The 22,013-nt window shown below is 43.7% G+C and overlaps 1 protein-coding gene across 5 annotated transcripts in view; it reads right to left on the bottom strand.

Moving 5' to 3' along the window:
- LOC143770189 (serine/threonine-protein kinase BRSK2-like) overlaps positions 1-22,013 on the bottom strand; it is a 370,111-nt gene that overhangs the window by 74,777 nt on the left and 273,321 nt on the right. For all 5 annotated transcript variants that reach the window (XM_077259558.1, XM_077259557.1, XM_077259561.1 and 2 more), the window contains one exon: positions 19,874-19,905. In XM_077259558.1, coding sequence (XP_077115673.1) covers positions 19,874-19,905 — 32 coding nt within the window. The remainder of the gene's footprint in view (positions 1-19,873; positions 19,906-22,013) is intronic.

The following is a 22,013-nucleotide window of genomic DNA, read 5'->3' on the forward strand; positions in this document are numbered from 1 at the left end:
TTGCCAACAAGATTTTTGGAGATGGAAATTTCATTCTCCAGCAGGACTTGGCACCCATCCACACTGCCAGAAGTAGCAATACCTGGTTTACAAACAACAGTATCACTGTGCTTAATTGGCAGCAAACTCGCCTGACCTTAACCCCATAGAGAATCTGTGGAGTATTGTGAAGAGGAAGATGAGACACCAGACCCAACAATGCAGACGAGCTGAAGGCTGCTATCAAACCTCGGTTTCCATAACCCCTCAGCAGTGCCACAGGCTGATCGCCTCCATGCCACGCCGCGTTGATGCGGTAATTTATGCAAAAGGAGCCCCGACCAAGTATTGACTGCATTTACTGAACATACATTTCAGTAGGCCATTCAAAAATCATTTTTCAAGTTGGTGTTATAAAGTATTCTAATTTACTGAGATAACTTTTGGGTTTTCATTGGCTGTAAGCCATAATCATCAACATTAACAGAAATAAACACTTGAAATAGATCACTGTTTGTAATGACTCTATATAATATGTGAGTTTCACTTTTAGTATTGAAGAACTGAAATAAATTAACTTTTTGATAATATTCTAATTATGTGAGAAGCACCTGTATTTGCCTTTGCTGATCATCTGATAGACTTGTTTTAGTTAAGGAAAGGCTCCATGATGTCTGCAGAAAATATTCTTAATTGGTGCAGTGATCTATTCAAATTGTTTATTGTTTGAACAGCTTAAAGCGTGTGTGCTATGATTAGTTCTTCAAGAGCAAAAGGCCCAAATACTGATCTTACATAAGTGCACAGTAGCTGCATTCTAGGAGAACGGTTAACTCCTAACATACCAGCCACCTCTCTCCAGACCAACTGCATTTAGCTTTTCTCCTTCCGCTCAGATCCTGACAAGCTGCTGCTAAAAATCTTGCAAAATTAACAGTTCGCAGCATTAGCATTTCCCAGAACAGGTCTCCTACTCAAGGCTCTCACTGTCCAGAGCATTTGTTTGTTCATATGCCCTGTTAACTCTATGTGTAAATAAAGTGGTAACAGTGTAGACTCGGTACAAACCTTTGATAGCTAAATGCGTTACAGTGGACCTTGTGCTTAGCATTATTGTTCTACTAAAACTACAGCTCTGCTACTTGCCAGATCTGTCAATCAAAGAGGAGAACCCGCCCTGCCAGAAACCAGGAAGTTAGAAAACTGCAGAGCTATGAGCTGCTGAAGAGACATCTTAAGAATACCCCTTTAAAGGACACTGCACCAAACGCCAAGTATTAATAAAAGAAAATGTATCTTGTCATAAATACATATCAGCAGATTTGGGTTTGAAGAGTTGGTGAATATGTGTGATTTTCAACTATCATGTTCGTTAACTAGCCACTAGTGATGGGCGAATGTGCTCGTTACTCGGGTTTTCTGAGCATGCGCAGGTGATCTCCGAGTATTTTGGGCGTGCTCATAAATTATGTTTGTGTCTCTGCATCTGCATGATTTTCGGCTGCTAGACAGCCTTAATACATGTGGGGATTCTCTAACAATCAGACAATCCCTGCATGTGTTCAGGCTGTCTAGCAGCTGCAAATCACGCAGCTGCGGAGACACAAACATAATCTCCGAGCATGCCCAAGATACTCAGAGATCACCCAAACATGCTTGGAAAACCCGAGTAAAGACCACACTCGCTCATCACTACTAGCCACACATTTTTCTGGAAGGACACAACAGTTATTCTTGGAGACCTCAACCTGATGTCTAATGAGACTATTTCGTAGCCTTTTTGATATGTCCCACTGGACCATAACTTGTGCAAACTGCACAAGAATTCCAGAATGAGACATCCCCTTCTTGCAAAACAGCTGGTCATTGGTCAACCAGGTAATGCACGTTTGTGCCCAGACTTGTAGCTAGGATTTTCTTCATCACTGATCTCCTTCATCCTGGGCAAAGATTCAATTTGTTGTCATAGCCAAGACAGACTAGCATAATCCAGTGTTTGCAAAAAGTCCTTCGGAGAAGGACAATTAGAAGGACCCAGGTGGGCTTATTCCATATTAAAAATGGCACCATGTTTATGCTGCCCTGACTTATACAGTATAATAGGATTGTGCATGGCCTTATGATGTGAGAAATCATTGGAGACTGATTGTCCAGTTTTATGGCATGCCAAACCTTGCTAACGACTATCCTTGTCAAAATCGTTCATACATCTCCACTGAGTGCCAATTTTGAAAATTCAAAAAATATGTTAAAGAATGAATTAAGCATAAAAAGTTATAAAAGTTGCCGAAGCTCTAATACAAGCTGGCAAACTAAAGTCTCATCGAAAAATGGAAAATCAATATGTAGGGTATGAAAATAAAGGCAAGAGGATTGATTTTTACAGAAAATCCTTGCTTGTGGCTCAGTATGGAGTAACATAGTAATGCGTTTATGTAACCATGGCTAACGTATCTCTGAAGCAGATCTGGACTCGGGCACAAATATCACCACTGTGAGAGTTGAGATCTGGGAATGTGGATATTGATTTTGGCCGGTATTAAATGCAAGAAGTCCAACCTGAAAGTAGCAAGTGATGAATTATGCACAGACGAGGATTGTGCTGCAATGGAATAAGCATGATGTCAAGGCGCATTGATGTATGGGGGAGGGGATTTTACGTCTGCGTCTACCACAGCGAAATCATTAGTCCTCTGCTCTGGTAAAAGAGTAAATCAGGTTAGTGGTCTATTTCAAGGCGGATGATGGGCTGATTCAAGTCTGCCAGATATAGAAGTTCTTGTAAGGGTTACATTAGTAGGCAGGCATGCCATTACCCAATTCATTCCCTAATTAATGGGGTAATAGAGATAATTTCAGAGTGGAAGAAGAGGATTCTGAGGGTACGCCTGCAGTGTCTGGTGTTTAGTCCAGAGATTACCCACAATTACAGCAGATCATTTTATTAGCTGCTATAACCATATATGAATGTATTTCCCAAAGGCAAGTGTAAATGATATAATTGTGTGGCAAAATTAAGTAGAAATTACAGATATGCACAATATTAAAATAACAAAGCTGCAAACTAGATGAAGATGCGATAGGGGTCGGGCAAGGTTGAAAGAGACTTCAAAAACAAAAATGAATAACTATCAATGGTCCATAAATGAGCGTTATCATATTTATAGATTTCTAATACTACCATCACATTAGAGCTTTTTATGTTTATTTGCTTCCTAAATGCAAACTTGTGCAACTTTCTAAATGGTTTTCTTTTAAAATTCTCTACCATTCCTACTGGTGTAGAGACTATGCAACTCCTTTACCAAGCTGGCTGTTCTGCTGCTTTAGCCATAGATCAGACCGCACACTACTCCTAAGGGAGCAGTCATATAGCTGTATACATCGGACAGAGATTGGAACACCGTGCTCAAAATAAAAATACATGGAGCTGGCACGCTCGGGTCGGGAGAACCACCGACCAGTCTGAGCATTGCGCTCTGATCCGTTTTATACGTCCGTCTGACTGCGCCCCAAGAGAGTGTTAGCAGGAAATACACTGTATAAAATATGTGCGTTTTTCTGTTCATTTTTTCCCCATTCATTTGAAAATATAAAAAATGCTGCAAAAATGTATAAAGAATTGACCTTTTCTGAATTTCATATACCGTAGTTCAAATCAGTAAGAAGAAAATGTGCAGCATGTGATTGAGATTTCAAAAATGTCATTCACTTTGCTGGTACTGTAAAATGCTGCATTTTCTTCTGGAGTAAAAACGTTAAATTTTTTTTTATTTTTTTTTAGAAGAAACGCATGAACAATCCATAAGAGCTGAAACCAGTACACAAATAAAGTTGTGTTAGTACATGAGAGCTAGTGAGGACAGCAGCCATCTAGAGTTACACAACTCACATCTACCAGGAATAAACTACGAGGGATTCTACCACAGGAGCCAAGGTTGAAACTAGAAACAAGCTGTAAATCAGGGTGACTTAAAAAGAATGATTGGAGATTGCAACCCAAAAAATGAGTTCAACTTTCTTTTTTTAAAGTAATGAAGAAACATTTACAGTCATGTCCACCTTTGCAACTATTTTAATTGATCCAAAATATCAAATGATACAACTATACAAATAGTCGTGATTCAAAATTTCCAACTTCTTTTGTGCCTACAGCTTCTATGGAGAACTGTGCGTTTCCATAGTTACAGACTACAATCAAACTCTGCGTAGTCTGATCCTGCAGCCATTCTATCTGAAGTCAGCTCCTTCCACAAGGATGGACATGGACGGTTGCAATCTATTTCTGACTTTCCAGCATAAAAGCCGTCAGTAGAGCTTCATGCTGAGTGATCATTATGACATTTGTCATTTTTTATATTATAGAAAATACTTGATCAAAATAATGTAATTGTAATGCTGTGGCAGTGCAGTATTGGACAACCTTCACCAGGGGATGCTGGTGAGGGAAGAGAGGTTGTACACATGGCACAGTACTACTGGGCAGCAGCACAGGGTGCCACCAGGTGGTGAAAGAGTAGTCAGATGAGCCGAGTAAGCAACAGTTGGGAACAGAAGTAACAGAGGTCACAGCAATACGCGTGGTCAAATACAAGCCAGAAGTCAGAGCCAGACGGGAGCAGAGATAACTGAGATGTGAGAGAGTAAAACAGGTCAGAAAACAAGCCTGGTCACATACCAAGAGGTCCAAGCACAAGGAGCGAACACAAGCGGGGTGGCAGGAAAGGGAAGTCACGGGATCAGAGCAAACGGGCAGAGGACAAAACATGGTATCAAGGGGGTCAGCTGCTCTAGTCTGGGAGCATGAACTGTCACTGACATTGGTCTGCAGGCCACAGCACACTGAAATAGTCACACTGAACCCAGCAAGAGACAGAGAAGGTTAACCCCCGCATGACCAGACCAGGGAGAGAATAGCAAGAAACAAACCCCGGCCTGGATCATGACAGTTATATTCTAATTCAGGAAAACGCTCTACATTCAATCTCTATTGAGAAACATGAAAACAAGTAATATGGACATAATTAGATAAAGATTATGGAATATGGAAATCCTCTTACTTTCTACTCTCGGGACATGGTATTATTTTGTATTAATTCAATTATTATGTATTTATGCTGTCAAATATTCATCAGCAGGGGAAACATATATTTTATAGATAATTTACATTTCAATAGTTGACCTGTCACCTAAAAGTTTTCTTTGCTCCTTATTTTTTTATGTTCTGGAACTGTTTTGGAAAGATTGAAAAAGTAGGACAGATGGACATCAGCAGGTTCACAGAATCCTCATAGCACACAGTCTATGTGACTGCAGACTTATACTCCAACCCCTTTAATATGTGACCTGTGCGCCAATAGTGGCTTAGCTATAATAGATGCAGAAGTTTCAATTACAGCCGAGCCCTGGAGCCTAGGGGGCACAAAAGATCGCTTTGCCCCGTATGAAAAGACAATTACTATTAAAAACAAAACCTGTAAGAATTGGAGGGGACCTGTTGGAGATTTTTAATTGGGGCCTACAAGGCCCATAAAAATTAATCAAATCTGTGAACGCACCACATCACCTATCATGTGAAATGTTAATTGGTTCCGGGATTTCCAAACAAATTGATATAATTTGATAGAAAAATTATTGGTCAATAACAAATGGTAAGTGTGATGAAAAAAGTTCCAACACCTATAGTGCTGGCATAATGCTTATAAGGCGGAATCGACCACTCAAAAAGACTGGCAAATTACATAGCATGAGAATAGAGGCAGTCCTAGGACATATTAGAGAGTGAAGACAGTAACATAAAAATAATAGAATAATAAGAAAGAACAAGGAGTTATACGCTGTAAAGCAGAACTAATACACAGGTAATATGTAGATTCAAGGGCAAAACAGATTGCTTAAAGGGGTTGTCCAGGCTTAGGATTCAAGTCTGCATTCACTCTGTGGGACTGCAGACTTGTGAATCCTGAGAACACACAGTGTGCGCGCCATCAGGATTCTTCGGTGACTGAAAGTGTGAAATGTGCATACATGTGGTCACTTGCCAACTAGACGTGTGCAGCCTCGCTTAATGCAAGTGAATGTCTAGTAGCAATGTGGCCAGAAGCATGCAGATCTTATACAGTCACATGTCCGCCTGCTCCTGGTGCTGGAGAATCCTGACATTGCACAGTGTTAGAATTTTTGGAACTGTTTTTGAACATTTAGATGATTTATATAGAACAGTTAAGAGTTGCACTATTTTTTTTCGCAAGATTCTGGGCCATCGGTCAGGTCACAAGTTTGTGGCTGCCAGACTAAAGCCCTGCCAACTTCCTGCTAACTGCTGGCCTTCCCGGAGCCTCTTCTGATTAGTAGGTGCACGAGTGACATCATCCACGCATCGGGCCACAATGATGATGTCATGCGAAATCTACAAATCAGAAGAGGCAATTGGGATGTCGGCAGATAGGAGGAAGGTCATAGGGCTTTGGGTGAGTGGAAACAAAGGCACAATGGGCACATGGCCTCTATTGATAGGTATGTGCTCGATGTACATAATTGTTTTACTGGATGAGGGATAATTAGAGGGATTTTCCAGTATTACAGGCAGGGGCGTAACTACCGCGGTCGCAGCGGTCGCCATTGCGACCGGGCCCCGCAGGTCAGGGGCCCCGGGCCGGCAGGTCTGAGCAGGGCCAGGCTGGCCATCGGGCACTTCTGGCAAATGCCAGTAGTGGGCCGCTGCACTGTTCCTCCCCCGAAACCCCCCCAGTGCCGCCGCCGCATTTAACTATACCGGCGTCTATGACACCGGTATAGTTCAATGCAATGATGGGAGGAGAGAGCGTCACCTGACGCTTCCTCTCCCATCATTCCCCGCTCTGCCTCTGACAGTACACTGCGGGTGCGCGATGACGTCATATCATCGCGCACCTGCAGTGTCCTGGGCAGACTGCAGCCGCCAGGAGCAGCGCGGGCAAAAGGAAAGGTGAGGAGAGTTTTTTTTTTTTTTTCTTTTTAACCGGACTGTGGGGCCATTATCGGGGGGGGGGGATGAGATGAGATGTGGGCTGTGCTGTATATATCCCTGTGCGGGCTCTGCTGTATATACCCCTGTGCGGGCTGTGCTGTATATACCCCTGTGCGGGCTGTGCTGTATATACCCCTGTGCGGGCTGTGCTGTATATATCCCTGTGCGGGCTCTGCTGTATATACCACTGTGCGGGCTCTGCTGTATATACCACTGTGCGGGCTCTGCTGTATATACCACTGTGCGGGCTCTGCTGTATATACCACTGTGCGGGCTCTGCTGTATATACCACTGTGCGGGCTCTGCTGTATATACCACTGTGCGGGCTCTGCTGTATATAACACTGTGCGGGCTGTGCTCTATATACCACTGTGCGGGCTCTGCTGTATATAACACTGTGCGGGCTGTGCTCTATATACCACTGTGCGGGCTCTGCTGTATATAACACTGTGCGGGCTGCGCTCTATATACCACTGTGCGGGCTCTGCTGTATATAACACTGTGCGGGCTGTGCTGTATATACCACTGTGCGGGCTGTGCTCTATATACCACTGTGCGGGCTCTGCTGTATATAACACTGTGCGGGCTGTGCTCTATATACCACTGTGCGGGCTGTGCTCTATATACCACTGTGCGGGCTGTGCTCTATATACCACTGTGCGGGCTGTGCTCTATATACCACTGTGCGGGCTGTGCTCTATATACCACTGCGGGCTGTGCTCTATATACCACTGTGCGGGCTGTGCTGTATATACCACTGTGCGGGCTGTGCTGTATATACCACTGTGCGGGCTGTGCTGTATATACCACTGTGCGGGCTGTGCTGTATATACCACTGTGCGGGCTGTGCTGTATATACCACTGTGCGGGCTGTGCTGTATATACCACTGTGCGGGCTCTGCTGGATATACCACTGTGCGGGCTCTGCTGGATATACCACTGTGCGGGCTGTGCTCTATATATCCCTGTGCGGGCTCTGCTGTATATACCACTGTGTGGGCTGTGCTGGATATACCACTGTGCGGGCTGTGCTGTATATACCACTGTGCGGGCTGTGCTGTATATACCACTGTGCGGGCTCTGCTGTATATACCACTGTGCGGGCTCTGCTGTATATACCACTGTGCGGGCTGTGCTGGATATACCACTGTGAGGGCTGTGCTGTATATACCCCCTGTGCTGGCTGTGCTGTATATACCCCTGTGCGGGCTGTGCTGTATATACCACTGTGCGGGCTGTGCTGTATATACCCCTGTGCGGGCTGTGCTGTATATACCCCCTGTGCTGGCTGTGCTGTATATACCCCTGTGCGGTCTGTGCTGTATATACCACTGTGCGGTCTGTGCTGGATATACCACTGTGCAGGCTGTGCTGGATATACCACTGTGCGGTCTGTGCTGGATATACCACTGTGCGGTCTGTGCTGGATATACCACTGTGCGGTCTGTGCTGGATATACCACTGTGCGGTCTGTGCTGGATATACCACTGTGCGGTCTGTGCTGGATATACCACTGTGCGGTCTGTGCTGGATATACCACTGTGCGGTCTGTGCTGGATATACCACTGTGCGGTCTGTGCTGGATATACCACTGTGCGGTCTGTGCTGGATATACCACTGTGCGGTCTGTGCTGGATATACCACTGTGCGGTCTGTGCTGGATATACCACTGTGCGGTCTGTGCTGGATATACCACTGTGCGGGCTGTGCTGGATATACCACTGTGCGGGCTGTGCTGGATATACCACTGTGCGGGCTGTGCTGGATATACCACTGTGCGGGCTGTGCTGGCACCCAACACCATGTTGCAGTGCAGGAGATTCCTGCAACAGTCCGAGGCGTATCTAGGGGAAGCGGGGCGGGGGAAGGTGGGGGGGTTGTGGGGGCGGGGAAAGGTGGGGGGGTAGGGGGGGGGGCCCCATTTGGAAGTTCGCACCGGGGCCCATAACTTTGTAGTTACGCCACTGATTACAGGTATTAGTGTTATCTAATGGCCGATGGGCTCTAACTGCTGAAAACCTGACCAATTCATAGAATGAAGGAGCGAGAGCACTTAAAGAGTAACCGCTGTTTTAATTCTTATTTTATAAATCAATTACTCCTACAAAAAACAATGGAGCAAACTTGCTCTCAAATGAATTATAGTGAGGCCAGTGTATATAAAAAGTATACATTTTAATAAATAGCCCACTCAAACATATAGACAACAATCACATTGTATATAAATAGATGAGAAAGACGGGAGAAAACGTGGTTACAAGCATCACCCTCTGCTTCCCTCCATGCGACCAGTAAGAGCACACACTATATCAACAAATTAGCATTTTTATGCTCCATTAGGAGTCAATCATATTCATTAAGTATCCCAATACAGGGCAGTTGGCATTAAATATGTATGCATCCAAGTGCTGCTGCCCCACCCTGCTATTTGGTGCCAATTATAAAAATGTGCTCACAAAGTTCTTACCCATATAGGGAGAGAGGAGAACATAGAGGGTCAAAATCGCCTGTAACGATAGCCCCGACGCGCGTTTCGCGTATTCGGGCTTCTTCGGGGGGCTATGTGGACAACAGGGCCTGTTACCTTCTTATAGGGATGACCCAGGTGGTGTACCAATCCGTCCGCTGCTCACTTAAGGCGCATGTGGATCGAGACAGGGAAGCATATGCCTTGCTACCCAATAATCCCACCATTAAATACATGAGGGTTCTTAACGAGATTTTGGAGAGAGCGTTTACTTTGGGTATCATTCCAAAAAAGATTTATGAGGGCCTCTGTTCAGACTCTGGTGATCCCTACCTTCTATCTGCTCCCCAAGATCAACAAGGACCCCCTAGTTCCCCCTGGGCATCTTATTGTCTCTGGCATTGGAGGGCTATGCGATCCGGTTTGTAAATTCATTGAATATGATCTACATCCACTAGTAGAGACGCTGCCCTCCTATGTCAGGGACACTACGGATGTTCTGGGGAAGATTGGTGGGCTTACCATGGCTCAGGATACACTTCTCACGATTGACGTTGAATCCCTATATACTAGTATAGGGCATATTGATGGTTTAAGGGCAGTGGCATTCTTTTTGGAGTCTAGTAATTTGGACTCTGATCTGTGCTCCTTGGTCCTGGAACTCCTGGAATTTTTATTAATCCACAATTTTTACACCTTTAGGGATAGGTTTTTCTTACAGCAACACGGCACTGCGATGGGCGCGGCGTGTGCACCCTCTTACGCTAATCTTTTTCTCGGCTACTGGGAGAGGGAGATTTCCGGGGAGGGCGCCCACGCCGCTTCCCAGGCGCAGTGCTGGGACCGCTATATTGATGACCTTTTCATCATATGGCAGGGTCCCGAGACTGGCCTCTGTGACTTCATCCATGAACTAAACCAAAATGAGTATAACATTAAACTAATATATAAAATTGCAATAAATGAAATAGAGTTTTTGGATATTAAGAATATGAGAGATGCTACGGGCATAAATCAAACAGATGTCTTCCGTAAAGAAACATCGGTGAACTCATTACTACACTCGAGTTCTGCACATACATCCTCTACCATATGAGCTGTCCCGATTGGGCAATTTTTGAGGATAAAGAGGATATGTTCATTGGATGAGATCTTTAAGGACCAGGCCCGGGACCTTACCAGGAGATTCCAGGACCGGGGGTACAGTAATAGATGCATAAAAAAGGGCTACATGCGGGCAAAAAGAGAACCACGAGACAAATTATTGTGTAGAGTAGCACCCAAACATGCTAAGGACCCACCACTGAGATTTATTTAAACTTTTATCAGTGGGATGGTATGCGTCGGGTACTGCAAAAACATTGGGGGGTACTTCGAACAGAACCCTCCTTGAGAAGTATTATTCCTGATCGTCCCCTCATGACAGCTAGGAGAGGACGCAATTTGAAAGACCTACTGGTAAAGAGCCACTATGTGGCGAACCCTCCAAATCCTTTTAGGGTGGGTAAGCAAAAATGGGGTTGTTATCCTTGTGGATCCTGTAGGGCATGCCAAAATATTATAAGAGCTACATCATTCACTTTAGTGGATGGAGGTAGGGATTACCGGATTACGAGTTACATCACGTGTGGTACCACTCATGTGGTCTATTACGCCGTTTGTTCCTGTAATCTAATTTACGTGGGGCTTACGTCACAGGAGCTGAGAATTAGGACGTGAGAACATGTAAGGGACATTGTGGCTGCAAGAAATTCTGATGATTATTCTGAACTTAAAACGTTACCGAGGCACTTTAAACAATGTCACGATTGTAACCCATCAGATTTGAAGAGACGGGGGATTAACAGAGTGCACTGTGGCATAAGAGGAGGAGATTTAAAACGGACATTGGCACAGTTGGAGTGCCGGTGGATAGTCACTCTGGGTACAATGTCCCCTTATGGGTTAAATGAGAAACTGTCCTTTGTCCCTTTTCTCTGAAAATGTAACCAATTACCTAATTACCTCTATTTGCCTCCGGTTCTTGTTTTTAATATTGTATGCCTTTTTTCTCTCTTTGTTTTGCAATTCTATTTATCTAGTGATCTGGGGCTGGAGCACAGCGAACAAAACTAAGAATTGGGGATATTTTCCTCATTATCCAATCTCAATGCATGACACATATGTCTTATCCTGGCTACTTCTTGTGGAGCAATTATAATTATTGAAATTGGACTAAGTGAAGATTGCTCAACTCTATAAATGATGTGGTGTTCTGTATTCCCATGATCCCTAGAATGTATTTATTCAGCAATATTTTCATTGTTTTTAGATGTCATTGTCATTTGTGTTTACCTGCATTATATCTTGGGTATTAATACATTGTATAAAGTTTTAGGCATACTGTATTGTTACTTACAGGGTGTCCTGTTAGAAATGTGTTTTTTTTGTTGCGGTGACTAAGGGGTCCGCCGTGATGTGCGCATGCTCAGCGATTGCACCGCTGGCTTGCGTTCCAAAAGGTATCCACGAGGCACAACGTGGGTCAGTGACGTCACAGGAAGTTTTTCCTTTGACCCGCGTTGGAGCCGGATGGCCAGATGTGACGCATAGCGGCGGCGGGCTCACTCCACATGCACCTTACGTGAGCAGCTGACTGATTGGTACACCACCTGGGTCATCCCTATAAGAAGGAAACAGGCCCTGTTGTCCACACAGCCCCCCAAAGAAGCCCGAATACACGGAACGCGCGTCGGGGCTATGGTTACAGGCGATTTTGACCCTCTGTGTTCTCCTCTCTCCCCACATGGGTAAGAACTTTGTGCGCACTTCTTTATGATTGGCACCATATAGCAGGGTGGGGCAGCAGCACTTGGATGCATACATATTTAATGCCAACCACCCTGTATTGGGATACTTAATGAACATGATTGACTCCTAATGGAGCATAAAAAAGCTAATTTGTTGATATAGTGTGTGCTCTTACTGGTCGCATGGAGGGAAGCAGAGGGTGATGCTTGTAACCACGTTTTCTCCCCTCTTTCTCATCTATTTATATACAATGTGATTGTTGTCTATATGTTTGAGTGGGCTATTTAATAAAATGTATACTTTTTATATACACTGGCCTCACTATAATTCATTTGAGAGCAAGTTTGCTCCATTGTTTTTTGTAGGAGTAATTAATGTATGGGAGCAGCCCTCAGTGGTGGTTATTGGTATACGTTGTTAGTATACATGGATGAGTATCTGCAAAGTCGGTTATTGTTAATTATTTTATAAATCAATAGTACATGTGAAAATAAGCAACTTTGCAATAAATCTTATCTGATCATTCACTCTCAAAATTCTTAATTCGAGGGTAAAATCTTTCAAATCTGTACTGAATGAAAACAGATCTCCCCATTACTGATCATTCCCTCACAGTTTACTGATAAAGTCGATATTCAGCTCATTGAAGGATAAGATGACAGTTGGTGCTTGTAGAATTCTATGGAGAAGGGAGGAGCAAGAGGCAGACACAGACATTTCCACTGACATGACAGCTACACTTTACAAACGTTATTGATTTTCCCTGTACAGAGACGCTCCTGAGCCACCCGCTGTGCAGGGAAGATAGCACCGTGCAATCACTATTTATTTATTAATAAAGCAATAGTACGAGTGAGGATAAAAAAAACTTTGTAATCTACAGAAATCAGCTTCTGTCTCCTCATGGGCTGGTCATTCACTCTCAGTTCCCCGATTAAAGTCTATACTCAGTTAAGATAAGTTAGCAGCTCACGGAAGTCTAAGATGGCAGTTGGTGCTCATGAAACTCTATGGAGATGGGAGGAGCTAGAGGTGGGAGGAGCTGGAGCAATACTTACATTGTACAATAGAAATACCACCTTTATTCTCATGGTTGGCAGGACTTCCATATGTAAAATGATGGGAATAGCCCTTTAATTTCTATATAAAAAAACATCAACACTCTCGGTATTTTACAACGGAACACAAAAGGGTATAAACCTTCCAAGTCATTTGCAGACGGGTTTAACCTCAGTCTTTTTTCCCGAGTGGCCCTTGAATGGTTAACATGGATGAGGTTAGACAGCTGTGCGCTTGGCCACAATTTATCATGGTCTCTTGAGCTTCCGTTATGCCAAGTCCCTAAAACTGCCAATGCCAGACAGCCAAGGGGACTATGTACATATGGACCTAATTAAGCATCAACGCTCTAAATGACTATTATTTCAATCATTTTATAATTGGTTTAATTCAGTTTAAGCAATGTAATTTCATATAATGAATCAAGTATTTAGAAAGTCTAGGAAATCGCACTGAGGCTTTTCACTCTATAAGTAGGGATTATGATTGATGGATGTGATCAGATTAAAGTCTATCACTGTGTATGGGCATCTTGGCACCGTTACCATGAACTCTGCTAGTTTTCCACAGTCTCATAGCAAAAAATGTTGGTAATTTGTGAAGACTCATCTTGTATAATTTAATCGCTCCTATCAAGCTTGTAGTTCTACCTAAAACCCATAGAAAAGCACAGTCTTAATATCCCAAGGCTCAATTCACACCTTCATGAATCACTGACAGTGCTCTTATCGCAATACCTGGCCCAACCACTGAGCTATATGCCTAAAATATGCAGTTAGGTCAGGTAAGGAGATTTTCCAGTATCAACATCTATTACAATCCAAGTACTGTTCGGATTGTAATACTTGAAAATTCAGCCATATATGTCCATGAATTCTAACTCCTCAGTATGCAATTCCTCATCAGCATTCTGCCAGGACTATAGGTGCATTAGCTTCCTTTTCCTCGCTTCCCAAGCCTGTGGTTTGTTTTTTTTGACAGAGCAGTATACAGGATTTTTTATTTCATTTGCATTTGATTTGCATTTTTCATTTGTACAATTTTGGAGCACATTTTAACACTTTTTATCCTCTTCATCGGCATTCTGCCAGCACTATAGGTGCATTAAATTCCATTTTCTCGCTTCCGAAGCCTGTTCTTTTTGTTGTTGTTGACAGAGCAGTATATGGGAATTTTTATTTCTTTTGCAGAGGATTTACATCTTTTACTTGTACAATTGTGGAGCACATTTTAACACTCTTTAATCACTTTTTTTGTGGAGGTAGAACTAACCAGCTTTTTTTTTTTTTGCAGTATTTGTGACATGAGACACATAATTTATACATTCTATTGTATGGGTCAATAGGAATTTGTGTGTATATATATATATATATATATATATATATATATATATATATATATATATATATATATATATATATATATATTTTAATTCTTAGAAAATAAAGGACTTTATACCGGAAAACTGAGATTTTTTTATCTTTTTCTTACTTGAAGTTAATCTAACAGACATCATACATCTTTAAATATATCTCTTGGACTGATGGGGTAGGTATACTTACTTTAAAAATCCGTGTGTGATGGTGTGATATGTTATGTGGGTATCATTTTGTGTATATTTATGTAGCGCCCCCACCGCCGCAGGGCCGAGGGGTACCCGGTACCAGGCCTCCGAGTCTCTGCTCTGGGGTTGTCACGGTGGCTAGGCCCGGTTCGTGACCCTGCCGAGGGGCGCACAGTAACTGAAAGATGTAGATGGTGGTGGTGATGTTGTAGTAGTGAGGCTGTGGTGGTGCGGTGCAGTAAATAACGAGGACACCAGGTTGCAGTCTCTTTACCTCTTTACTGAAGATCTCTGGGTCCTCAGTCCAGAACACAGTTCACCAGGCTGTGCAAGTCCGGCCGGTCCAATGGCACCTCCAGAGTTCTCTTAACAGGTGGAAATCGGTGCCTTCCTTCTAGCGCTATGTGTTGTGGTCCTTCCCTGCTGTGCTTACAGAAAGTCCCCCACAACTGTTGTGTCTGTTTCTTAAGTTCCCTCACAACTCGATTAGATGATGTTCTGCTAATCCTCCGTCCCTCCCTGATGTTCTGGTTGGAACGGCACCCGTTTGACGGGTAGGCTCGGAGCTCTTCCGGGACCCTAGAGTCGCCCCTCTCCACAGGTTGCCCCCCAAGACTGCATAGGTGATTTAAGGTAGACAGCCCGCCTTAGACTGACTGTCCTGCCGCTGTTTGGAGTATTGCTTGAAGCTGAATGTTATTATACTCCCTCGGCATTCCGGCCACCGGTAGTGCGCCTCCGTAGGATGTTGCTTCGGTCTTACAGCACGACTCCTACTGGTATTTCTCCTTTGCGTGATCTCGTTTCTCACTCAGCACAATCTATCTCGCTTCTAATCCTTCCTTGGGCACCGCCGCTACCCGGAGCAGGCACGGTCCCGTTACGTTCGTTCAAGTTGCCAAGCCTCTGTCAGGATCCCACCCCTGACAGAGACCCTACTGTATCTTCCCCCACAACACCCTCTGCCACAAGGTGTTGCCTGGTTCCAACCCAGTCAGCTTTCTCTCATCTAACTTCCTGCCTGACCCCCAGTTTACCCACTATGGTGGGGAGTGGCCTAGTGAATAGAACCCTTAGCTCCCCCCGGGGGCCCGACTGTGAAATGTATTGGTGTCTGTGATACCTGATCAGATGAACTCCTTCAGTGCCATCAGACGCACCATGGCTCCCCATAGTGGCGGAGCCACAGTACTGCAACGACCAGGACTCTGGGGCGCTGCATTTATATTTTACTGATTATCATGATGCTCTCTTGTAGTATGAGTTATTTGCCAATTGATGAATGGCTGTTATTTGCCATCTGATATCAGCCCCCACATTCCTGTACTGTTATCTCTCCACAGGGTCAGTGAATAAACCTGTTTGCTAATATGCTAATGACATATTGAACTAGCTTGTTGAAACAATGACCCCCTGTAGTGCCTTAATCCACCAGGCACCTTTGTCAGGTGTGGGAGGCCTGAAAACCACCCCAACCTGTCTGACTACTCCTGGACATAAGGAGAGGACAGGAGCTGGGGGGTTTTGAGATCCTGTGTGGAACCCATGATGTGAAGACAGCACGTCAGAGAGAGAAAGAAGGGAATATGGACTGTTATCCTCTGTGCTGGATTGTTGGACTGGTGTATCCTCAGTGTGGTGGATTATATGGACCTTTCGTGTTTTGCCTAAATAAAGGTTCTGGAATTGTTCACTATTCTCTTGCTCTGTTGATTGTGTGATACCGGAGAAGGAACCTGTGACACCATGTCAAAATCTTTTGGGAAACTTTTCTACCTGAGCATCTTATGAAATTAACAAAAGAATGGTAGAAATCACAAGTCCAAATGTATTCACAAGCTAGACTCTATTTCTGCCGACCCATCCTGACTGTCAGCTGCAGCTTGTGTTGAGCAGTGTGAGATTTCAGTGGCAGCAGAGGAGGAGGGGCACTGAGGAACTGTCAATCAAACTAAGTGGGCTGAGACTGACATTAAACTTTCAAAAACTATTATACAGCTATTTTGACATGGATTTTCAAAGTAAGCACTCCATCCTTATCAGGTCTAAGAGATCTATTTAATATTGCATGCATTGTGCAGATAACTTTTTAATTTTTTTTAACTTTTTTCTTCTAGGGTACTTTAAAGGGATGTTCCCACCTCCAAGATCCTATTCCAATATGCAGTAGGTCTAACAATAATATTATTAGCAAATACCTCCTATTAGAAAAGTAGTACAGTTCTTCTGATTAGCTATATTGCTTACCCAATGTGAAGGGCATTGCAGTAGCTTAAGGATCCATGTTTACGGACACTAACAACTAACTGTCACTATATGAGTGGTCGTAACCATGGATACCTAAGCTACTACAATGCCCGGCACATGGGGTAAAGCAACATAGCTAATCAGAAAAACTACACTACATATCTAATTGGAGGTATTTGCGAATAATATTAGTACATACTGGGATAGTATCTTGGAGATGGGAATACCCCTTTAATGTGTCTGATCTTCTGATCTGCTTAGATACAACGCAGCACTTCCATATTACAGCACATTATGTGTAAACTGTAGACGGCGGCTAGAGGGGGGATGGGGGTGTTGTTTGGACTCAAACTGCAATAGCATCCCATAGGCATCCTGCAATCATGCGATCACCGATGGGGTGATGGAGGGATCTCCCTGCCTCTGTTTAACCACTTAGATTCCAACTGTTTCATTCCTTAGATGTGACGGTGGTATCAGAATTATTTCCCCATCCTGGCCACTAAAGTTATGTTGGCTCTACAATCCTCTCCAAATGCGTCTGTCCTCTGCAGGACATCGTGACACATCATCATGCGAGGATCGTGTGATAGTCTGCTAGGCCAGACTAGCCAAGGACTCGTAGGATCATGGCTTACAGCTATTTATGGAAATATCCTACATTTTACGAGGAAGCCTTGCTTTACTCACTGATATTAGAGCAGACATATTATTGCCCCTCAGGCTAATCAATGCTCTTTTTCGTCAACCATAAAGTGAGTGACTGAAAGAACAGAGAATGAGACTCCTGCGAAATCAAAAAGCTATGTAAATAAAACTAGGAATATACATTTATCGGGATTATTAAATACCTGCATCATCTTAAAGGCAACATGTCACTAGTGAGTTGGACATCCTTTGTAAGGCCATAACTAGGCCTGCCTTGGTTACAGACGCTCTATAATAATTTTGCATAGTTCATCAATAATATATCTCAAGGACATTGCCATTATGGGATTATAGGGAATCAGTCACCAGTTTTTTTTCCAACCCCATGTGAGAGCAGCATAATGTAGGAGATGAGACCCTGATTCCAATGATGTGTCACTTACTGGGCTGCTTGCTGTCATTGTGATGCAATCAGTTTTCTCTGCCGCACATACAGCAGAGCTCATTATGCTGTGCTGTGTATAACCCCGCCCACACTCCTGATTGTGTAGGCAAAAAGCAGCCAATCAGTGGTGTGGGCTGGGTTATATAGAGCAGTTGCCTAGGAGGCACGAGACACCTAGTCCTGTAGTGATACTCTTCTGCTCATAAACCACTGATTGTATTGAAACAGCGAAACACATCCCAGTATGTGACACTTTGTTGGAATTGGAATCTCAGCCCCTATTACATGACTTAAAAACCTTGTTACAGATTCCATTTGAAATTGATATTAAAAACACATCCACCTGAATATCTCTATCCATCTGTAAAGTGAACACACTTAGTACTAAAGTAGAATTTAATTTCTTGACATTCCCAAGTCTTTCCGGTTGGTCCCAATTTTATGAGTATGGTCCAGTGAAATACTCCAGCCTTGTTTTGAACCCGAGACATGACTGCAATTAGTATTTAGTTATATAGTTTTGCTTTTGCCCTGGAATGATGCTACTGTTACCAATGGTATGGACTGGGCCAAAACTTTGAGTATTTTGGGAGAGGTTCAGTGTTTTTTTCCAGTCTTAGACTTTTGGATGGAAGTTGGCTTGTCATAGATTCCGTTGGCTACACTCACTATTATGTTGCTTAGGCCTCATTCAGACATCTGCTTTTTTCGAATATAAGGACCATCATTGGTTTTCATGGATAGTATTTGTACTTGTGATAGTCTATGAGGCCATTCACATGTCCATGATTTATAGTGGACAGTGTGGTTGATGGAAAATTTCAGAGACATGTCTGATATTGATCCAAGGGTCAGCTCAAATTCGCAAATGCAAGTCTATGGATTCATAAAAAAATTGGTCAGCACTCGGATGCCATTTTCATGGCCTGTCAGTAGAGATGAGCGAACCCAAATTTAAAAGTTCGGGGTTCGCACCGGACAGTTAGTGTCCCGGCGCTAATTGCCAAACATGGACCTCTCCCGGAAGTCCGTTGTAGAGTTCAGACTATGCTACGTATCACATGGATAATGGTGATGGAGTCAGATTTTTCTTTTGTTCATTCCCTTCGAATTTTTCATTGATAAAAATGAACACTTTTAGGGTGCAGTCAGATGGCCGTATTACTCGCGCAATCCTCGGACTGGCCGTCGGCTCTCCTGACCTAAGCTTGACAGCCTGTATTTCTATGCAGCTGTCATGTTCATTTCAGGAGAGCCGCCAGCCAGTCCGAGGATTGAGATGTGATCCTTGCACGAGTAATCCGGTAATTTGACTGCACGCTTAACATTTCTATTTTTTTAAAGTCTTATTTTGCAGAATTTTTGCCCCCCTTGCCTAAAACTTTTGCACAGAACTGTACTCTGCAGCATGTGCATGAGATTTCTTAAAATCTCATGTGTTTGGCACCGTAAAATACAGCGGATTTTCCATAAATGAATACTCAGCGGGAATCCGTCGTGTTTTCGGACCGTGGGTTCTTCTTAGCCTTAGGGATGTTTTTGAGAACCAAAATGTCCACTTCTACAAATGCAGAATTCAATACATTTTGTCCATAAAAGTCACTAAATATTATATGAAGCATTTACAATTGATGCCTTTCACAATACAAAACGCTAAATACTTACAGATACCACGAATGCTTCTGGATCTGATCTAGCTGCAAGATAAATAGTAAGAAATTAATACTTAAAAAAAAAAAAAAAAAAAAATCAATGTAACTAAATAATAAAAACAAGAAAATCAAAGTTTAGAAACCATAGGGATCAAAAGTCTGGTGATAGGGAACAGTCTTTTTTAATACAAGAGTGCAAAAAAAGCAGGATGGGGTTCACATTGCAGAGGACTCCCATCGGGTCCTTTCTTTACAGTGTAAACCTGGAAGAGCTCAATGACCAGTGCAGGATAAAGCATGCTCATTATAACACATAACACTAGCATTAAACCTTACTTCACTGGAGTTAAAGGGGTTATTTGGCCTTAGGGTCCAAGTCCGCAGTCACTCTGTGTTCTAAGTATGTGATTTGCATACATGTGGTCACATGCCAACTAGACATGCACGGCCTCACTCAATGCAAGTATATTGAGTGAGGCAGGACACGTCTAGTCGAAATGTGGCCAGAAGTATGCATATTTCAAGTCGTATGACTGTCTGCTCCCGGTGCCAGCACCCAGAATCCTCACAGCTCGCAGTGTGAGGATTCACAAGTCTGCAGTCACATAAAGTGACTGTAGACTTGTACCCCAAAGCCGGACAACCCCTTTATATGCACTCAATTTATTAAGAAGCAAATGATTCAGTTCATCTTGAACTGTTCTAAAGACTTTAAATTAAAGGGAACCTGTCACCTAATTCATGCTTATCAAACCACGGGCAGCATGAATGAGATCCTGGCGGCACATTTGCAGCCATGTACTCTATACTCTTAATAATAATAATAATAATAATAATAATAATAATATTATTCATTTTTATAGCGCCATTTATTCCATGGCGCTTTACATGTGAATACAGGGCAAATATAGACAAATACATTAAACATGAGCAAAAAACAAGGCACACGGGTACATAAGGAGGGAGGACCCTGCCCGCGAGGGCTCACAATCTGCAGGGGATGGGTGATGATACACTAGGAGAGGGCAGAGCTGGTTGTGCGGCGGTTCAGTAGGTTCAGGATCACTGCAGGCTGTAGGCTTGTCGGAAGAGGTGAGTCTTCAGGTTCTTTTTGAAAGTTTCTATGGTAGGCGAGAGTCTGATGTGCTGGGGTAGAAAGTTCTAGAGTATGGGGGAAGCACGGGAGAAGTCTTGGATGTGGTTGTGGGAAGAAGAGATGAGAGGGGAGTAGAGAAGGAGGTCTTGAGAGGATCGGAGGTTGCGTGTTGGTAGGTACCGGGAGATCATGTCACAGATGTATGGAGGAGATAGGTTGTGGATGGCTTTGTAGGTCATTGTGAGGGTTTTGAACTGGAGTCTCTGGGCAATAGGAAGCCAGTGAAGGGCTTGGCATATGGGAGAGGCTGGGGAATAGCGGGGAGACAGGTAGATTAGTCGAGCAGCAGAGTGTAGGATGGATTGGAGTGGTGCCAGAGTGCTAGAGGGGAGTCCAGAGAGTAGGAGGTTGCAGTAGTCGAGGCGGGAGATGATAAGGGCATGCACTAGTGTTTTTGTGGTGTCACGGTCAAGGAATGCGCGGATCCGGGAAATGTTTTTGAGTTTGAGGCGGCAGGAGGAGGCAAGGGCTTGGATATGTGGCTTGAAAGAGAGGGCAGAGTCGAGGATCACCCCGAGGCACCGGGCGTGTGGGACTGGGGAAAGTGAGCAGCCATTGACATTGATGGATAGGTCTGGTGGAGGGGTAGAGTGAGATGGGGGAAAGATGATGAATTCTGCTTTGTCCATGTTCAGTTGTAGAAAGCGAGCAGAAAAGAAGGCTGAAATAGCAGACAGACAGTGCGGGATTTTGGTAAGTAAGGAGGTGAGGTCAGGTCCGGATAGGTAGATCTGCGTGTCATCAGCATAGAGATGGTACTGCATACCGTGGGATTCTATGAGCTGTCCCAGACCGAAGGTGTAGATGGAGAAGAGTAGGGGTCCTAGAACAGAGCCTTGAGGAACACCGACTGACAAGGGGTGAGGTGAGGAGGTGGTGTGGCGGAGGGAGACACTGAATGTCCGATCTGTCAGATATGATGAGATCCAGGAAAGGGCAAAGTCTGTGATGCCAAGAGATGAGAGGATTTGTAGCAGAAGGGAGTGGTCCACAGTGT

Source organism: Ranitomeya variabilis, chromosome 4 (genome assembly GCF_051348905.1).
Source record: "Ranitomeya variabilis isolate aRanVar5 chromosome 4, aRanVar5.hap1, whole genome shotgun sequence".
Lineage (NCBI taxonomy): Eukaryota > Metazoa > Chordata > Amphibia > Anura > Dendrobatidae > Ranitomeya > Ranitomeya variabilis.